This window comes from Centruroides sculpturatus, unplaced genomic scaffold (genome assembly GCF_000671375.1).
Source record: "Centruroides sculpturatus isolate CEXI.00-Female unplaced genomic scaffold, Cexi_2.0 scaffold455, whole genome shotgun sequence".
NCBI classification, from domain to species: domain Eukaryota; kingdom Metazoa; phylum Arthropoda; class Arachnida; order Scorpiones; family Buthidae; genus Centruroides; species Centruroides sculpturatus.
Window position 1 is genome coordinate 467,305 of NW_019384559.1, and position 7,451 is coordinate 474,755.

Genomic DNA, 7,451 nt, shown 5'->3' on the forward strand with positions numbered 1-7,451 from the left:
AGATAAAATGTAATTGATGCAATTTTATAGTGTTTTCGGTCTGAATACGTCAAGGATTCATAACAAAAGATTATGAATGTGTTTAAAAAAAACAAAAAAACTATGAATAGATAAAAAGATATGTTTTTTCTTATAAGAAATGCATACATTATTTATAAACTGTTCCTACTAATGCGTATATATAGTGTAATAACAATAGATCTACTTTGGACAACACTCGGAATTCTACACCAAAGAAATCTATTCACCCTGCTAAAATATGTATAATAGATTCCATTAATAAAATCTGTAACCAAAATAAAATTCAGACACTCTTAGAATTAATATCTAATTTGAAATAAGAAAATATACACATTCATTATACTTCATTTTATTCTATTCCTAATTAGAAATATTTGAGAGAATTAATAGAAGAGTATAATTAAGTAAACTCTGTCAAATTTTTGTATATGAAAATTATTAATAATATAAAATTATTAGTAAATAAATCAAATTTCTTAAATCTCATTATAAAATACAAAACGAAGACTATCATAAATTGGCATCTTTTACGAATCCTTCACATACTGATGATAGAAAACTGTATATAAACGTTGGCAATATCAATCTTAATTTAAAAGTTTCCTATTTTTCTAAAATGCAAAGACGAGAACGTCCCTTGATAGATGGAAAAGAAGCATCTGAAAGTTCATAATTAAAGCTCCACCCGACCAATGTTTATAAAGTATTCCTATATTGATTTATGAAAGCCATTTACAACACTTCAATTTTTGATAGTTTATATTTTTTATATCCAGAGAAATGTGTTTTAACCACCGTTAAATATAACAAGAAGGAAGAAGGTTTTATTCTTAAAATAAAAAATTTAAATTTATACAGCTGCAATCAATGATTATAATGATTATAATTACAAAAGAAACAATCATTCTCTACACAAGTTACAGACATTTGAAAATACTTTATCTAAAGAAGAATTAAACTTATGTTAATATAAAATATGCAATAAATATAGTATAAATTGCTGGGAAACGAATATTCAGATAAGCTTAACTTGCTTAACTTGAGCAACTTAAAGATCTGTCTATCTAATTTTATTGATCAAAAAATTACTTTTAAATTAAGAAAAAATGCTTTTTACTTTTATACAAATTACTTGAGTCATTATTTGTTATTGAATTTCGAAACTGTCGTTCTAAAAATATTCTTGAAAGTTACGTAGAAAACAATAAGTCTTTAATTAACTTATACGTTTATATTTTTTACTTTTATTATTATTGCCTGTAAATCTATGTGACGTCAGCTCATTAATTCGTTATAAGTTTCTTGATAAATTTAAAATAAATTATCTTCATGCCGTCGTATTCAATGATATCCGATCTAAATAGCAAGATAATCAGTCAAATTCATGCAACGAGACATCAATGCCATATACTAATGAGCTATCAAGTAAAATATTCTTTATACTAAAAAAATTGCCAAAAATAACAATACAGAAATTCCGTTGAAAACGTTAAGTTTCTCATCCATTATCGTGTTAACATTGTACATTTGTGCTTAGTCAAATAATCAATCTGCTTAACAACAATACATTTGTTATTTAGCTGAACGTTAACACGAAAGAAAACATCGAAGCAACAGTGGGAAATTAAATCTAACTCTTAAAAACAAATAAAACGATTGCGAAATAAGAATGTTTTGTTTTTTTAATTCGAATCAAAACATGGAAATAAACTACTTTTTGTCATTTACTAGGTAAAATTCTTCATTTCATTGACCATAATTTTCTCTTTTTAGAAGAAAGATAGATATAAACAATATAAATACATTCGAATGATATTGATAAATTCAAAAATTGCAAAATAAATCTAAATTTTAAATCTGTAATTTTTTTTCCTTCTGTTTGGCTGCAGAGAAGATGATGTGAAAGATGAGTAAGAAAGTTCGGGAGTTAACATAAATAGACATAAGTTATACTAAGATAAATGACATCAATGCTCAAGTTACAAATTAATCTTAAGCCAAAATTAAAATGTCATATTCTAATTCATTCGTAATAGTAAATTTTTCTTTACATATTTTTATTTTATATATTTAAACTTTTTAACTTTTTCATTCGATATTTATTTGTTTAGTTATTCTCCATACATATTCTCATATTTCCATAATTCCATCTAATAAGATCAAAATCATAACTAAATGGTTTTTATTTATTTTAAGCTGGTTAATAAATAATTAACAGGATCTACGCTGATATTAAATTTACGCTCCACTAAAAAAATTTCGAAATAAGAGATGTTTGCAATGTTTCAATAATTTCTAATATTCTCATACTTTCATATGTTTTTCAATTGATAAGTTTGTATTTAATAATAAATGGTTCTTTCCTTTATTTTCCTATTTAATAAGAATTGTTTGAATATCATCATTTAAAATTTTTATTCTTGCGACTTATTTAGCATTATTATATATAATTTAATTAAATATATATAAGTTATACTATTATAATTGAATAATTAAACAATTATACGACACTTTCTACATTAGAAAATTTTCTCCGAATCTTATCTTGACCGGATACATAGTAACATATTTGTTCATCGCACAGAGTACACAAACGTAATTAAGTCTACATTTAAAAGGACCTCCGTTGCAAACAAATCTATTAGGTCGAGGAAGAATAATTGTCTTCTTCGACTACTATTTTTTTTATTAAAAGCATCAAATTCAAATAAAAATTGACTTATTTATCTCTTGATAATATTTATTCATAATCCTAGACTTTCCAAAATATAAAAAAATAATAAATTGAATTATTAAAGTTATATATTTTCACAAAAAACGACTGATCTACTAAAAATACATAGAAATATTCTAATACAAAAACGTTGGCAGATTTTATTACGTTGGGATATGAAAGACATATTTTTTTGTTATCCTCAAATTCAAATACATTAAAATAAATAAATATATAAAAGAATATTCCTATTTCCAATAATATAAGTTATACAGTACGTGCTTGGTAAGACACATCGCTAACCAAACCCCAAAATAGTTCAATTAATGTCTACGCAGTCTGACTGAAAGATGTTTCTAACTCAATGTATATCTGTTTCCAGTTTAATAAAAATCTCAAAAATAAAGATAAAAAAATTAAAATTATAAATTCAATATTCTAGAAAAGTTTTTTGTGAGAATAATATATATGAGTTTAGTGGTGTTATTGCGTAAGATATCTCTTCCGGAAAATAAGATACGTGCATTTGGATTCCATGTTTTCTAAAAAATTTTATCGACCTACCTTGACAGTGTCAGGAAAAACATTGACTAATATAGTCAGAGAACATTTTCTAGAAGTAAATTATTTATCAATACTGAATACAAAAAGTGTTTAAATTATAAAAGTTAATAAACTAAATGCTAAATTTTTTCAATGTAATTTTTAATATAGAAGAGGATAGCTTCTATTTATAACGTTATAAGGATCAAGACTAAAATAAACTTCATAAATATTTTTATATAAGCCACACACACAAATATATCTATAGTTTATATATTAAATAGAAGTATGAGTAGATAAATAGACATATAATACAGATGTATGTATGTAATACTGCATATTATCTCATTACTTATTCATTTACAATAGAAATTAGATTAAACATATATTAAATATACACGAAACCTGAATATAGTAATTATTAATTATTATAAAATTGTTATTAAACTGAATTCGTTTATTATATAAAACTATGTTATAAGAACAGTAAATATAGAAGAAACGAATAATTGTTAGAGGAATTTGTATACATATATATGTTTTTTTTTTTTGTTATTATTTTCTTTCTCTTTTCTTGAGAATTATAGGTAGCATTACATTTTTCTTTCATGAAAAGGTTTATCTAAACAACTCTAGATTTGATTTACTGTTACTGTCATCTTTTCTTGTGTCATTAAACAGAGTAAAAAAAACCCTTTTTTATTTAAAGAGCATTGGAAGAGACATGTGTATTGCAGATAAAGAAGAAAAGACTTCATAATAGTCACTTTTTATCTGATGGAAAAGATAAATTAGTTATGATTTATTTAATCTTATATAACCCGGTGGGTATATTATTAGTGAGAAATAATGCATCCATCGTACAGTTAGTTAGGCATTTGTTCCTCTCGTATAAAGTGCTTCAATTTAAACGAGAAACTACAGAAAAGAAGACAATAGTGATCTAGAATAAATTGACTGGAAGTCGACAAACCTTTATAAAAAGAAAAAAAAATTGTTGACAACTCTCGGTAATAATAGCGATTGGGATAGTACAGAAGGAAATAGAAAAAGCTTCTAAAGATTTATAATGAACCTTATAAATTTTCTTTTTATATATATATATATTTTTTAAAAATTCCATTTAAATGCAAAACTTCTTGAAATCAATTAAGTAAACAATATGTAAATAAAATAATTATATATAAATTTTAAAAATGTAACTTTTGCAAATGCTCATTAACATTATAAATGGGTAATTAAATGCATAATTAAGAATAGTGTAATTAAGATATGATAATTTAAGAAAGAAAAATTATTTTTATAAAGCTAATTTAATTTCTATATGAAATAAATCATTTTAAAAATAATTTTAAAGTCGTACATTTATATAAAACAATACTGTAAAACTTTACTATTATTTGTGAAATTATTTTTCAATTAAAAATCTTTAAGTGGAGTTAACTTAATTTATAAAGTTAATCAAATTATTCAGCTTAGTTTCCTCTAAGAACAACACTTTGGAAGGTTCGTATGTTTAATTTTAAGAATTTTATTTCGATAAAATTTGTCGAACTTATTTTTATCGCGTATATATACAGGAGAGTAGTAAATAAAGCGCGGATGTATACAAACCGTGCTTTAACGAAGAGAATCGGAAGAAAGTTGCTTCCAAACGGAAAATGGCATTCAACAACGTGGACAATTATGTATTACAGTTACAGCAAGAGAAAAATAGCATTGAAAAAGAATTCCCCCATGCCAAAAGACTACTAGAAAAAGGTGAGCTTCCGTGACATCATCGTAATCGATGTAAACTTAGGATTAAGTAACATCATCTACCTTACGCGGTATTATATAAATCCGATAATCTAATTTATTAATGTCACGATACGTTGAATGAAAAGTATAAATGAGAAAGTTTGCAATTGAAAAATTCTGCCAGTGGAATTTTACACCTATGCTTTGCTATTAATTCCATTCGAGCGGCTACTTGAGAGACGTGATCAAAAAGACCGCTCTGAATACGAAAGTTGTAGACAGAACAACGGGTTATTGAACTACCTCTGGTTTTTTCTCTCGGGAAATGTGCCAACTAAACTAAATTGAGTAAATAGCTAGAGAGAAATTAACTTAAATATGCTAGAAAGATATTTCTCATTTCAGGACTTATTAGCAATCAAGATGATGAATGAGTCAGATAAATGTTGCACTCCCACATATGCTAGTTATTGTTTAGATACTTAATCCAAATACGCATTCCTCTATAATAACAATGGTAAATGGTACTTATATTTATATTTATGACTTTTATATTTTAAGCAATGGACGTTTTTCATATGTATCTTTAAAAATAGAATATAAATATATTTTTTTATCAATAAGGAAATCAAACAAAATTTTCAGTTTATTTACATAGAGTTTATTTAAATAACCTTAAAAAGATGGACTGTGATTTTTGCGAGTAGAGTGTGTCGATGCATTTGCAATTCCTCTTTAACCATATTGAATTATGGATTAGTAAAAGGGCTGAAATATTTCTTTCTTTGATCAAATCGTAGAAAACAGTGAAGAACTTTAGTAAAACCTACAGCTATTGATTTATCTCCTGATACTATAGGTTAAAGACAGATATGCTCTGCTGTTTAAGGCAGATAAGACACGACAAGCTATAAAAAAAAATACCTTTAAAGGAATTGTAAAGTTAATGTATCTCTATCGGATTTTTTGTTAAAGCTGAAAGTATAATGTAGATATTCACTAACGTCGTGTTATCTTTTTTCTGATACTAAATACGGCTATTTTAATTTTACATCTTTTTAAAAGGTTTTTCTGCTTATTTTATCAGATTTGGGTTACATTATTTAAAAACTAATAAAATAGAAATAGTCTCTAACAAAGAAAATTGTGGTCGGTTTTTATCTTATCTAAATAAAGAAAAATAATACGTAGATATAGCCAAAGTTTATATTCTAAGATATTCATAACGATCATCACTTATTTTTTTTTTAATATATTTTGTAATTGAAAATCTCTCAAACTGTTTTTCCCCTCCAATTTTTAAACAATATAAAGGAAAAATATGGAGGATATTTTGTAAATCGTCTCAGATGAAGTTAAAATATATTACGTACGTTGAAAACAATGAAAAAAATAAATTTTTACGAGAAAAGTAATCTTCTAATCAATTTGTATGTGTAAAGAGAGTGCAAATAAAGATAAAATCCTATCAATTTTGTTTATTCTTACAGTAAAATACGAAGGTGATAATTATAGATAAAAAAATGATGATAGATAAATATTTTTATACGCGTAAATCAGTTTTTTGGTGGGATTTTAATTTAAATTTAAGTAAACATAAAAATTAACTAATGTTGGTTATTTACGGGAAAAATATATTTATTCATGATAGTAAATTACAAGAACAATTTATGATAATGAAATTATCATAAATGTAACCACTTTAATTTTAAATTATCATAAACTTTTCTGGTCGTACAGCAAGTATCTTATTAGATACAACATATCAAAAACAACAAAAACCTAAGCAATTTTTATATAAAAAGAATTGCGGTCATTTTTATAGAAGTCTTTTGTAATAAGAGAAACTTCTAATTTAACAACTAGAAGGAAACTATTAGGGATAAGAGATTTTCATCATCTAAAATATCTTCGGAAACTTTCTGAAACTAAATGCTTCTTTTGTCAATTTAAACACATTAAATTTCTTTTACCATTAAAATTACGAAAATGATAGAAAACTTTTATTTCATTATTATTATTTTTTCTTTATCAAAAATTATTTTTTCCGCCTCATTATCTGCAATAACGAACAATTCATTTCCAACAAAAAAAAAAGTATCAAAATAAAATAACTTTACAATTAAAAAATGGAATACATTAAAATTACTCCTTTAATTTTAATTTAAGCTACGCTAAATTATTTTAATTTTAGAAAATAATTATTACTGTATAGTTTTAAATCTTGTTTATCGTTATCTTAATAATTTACTTTTAAGGTTTTTTTAAAAAAATAAAAATAAAATCATCTTCGCTAAGCTGATTAATATTGCAACGATTTTCGCTAGTAAAAATTTTCAATTAATTTCTACTTATATTATTTACAAAAATATATAAAATAAAATAAATTAATCTATATAATATTATTATATAAGTAATGAACTAAATACCACTA

At 24.4% G+C, this 7,451-nt stretch overlaps 1 protein-coding gene across 1 annotated transcript in view; it reads left to right on the top strand.

Moving 5' to 3' along the window:
* Positions 1 to 4,882: 4,882 nt before the first annotated feature.
* The window catches only part of LOC111623939 (KH domain-containing, RNA-binding, signal transduction-associated protein 2-like), a 22,998-nt gene continuing 20,429 nt past the window's right edge, over positions 4,883 to 7,451 (top strand). Inside the window, exon 1 of the mRNA XM_023366680.1 lies at positions 4,883 to 5,038. Within this exon, the coding sequence (XP_023222448.1) occupies positions 4,939 to 5,038 (100 nt within the window). The 5' untranslated portion in view covers positions 4,883 to 4,938. The remainder of the gene's footprint in view (positions 5,039 to 7,451) is intronic.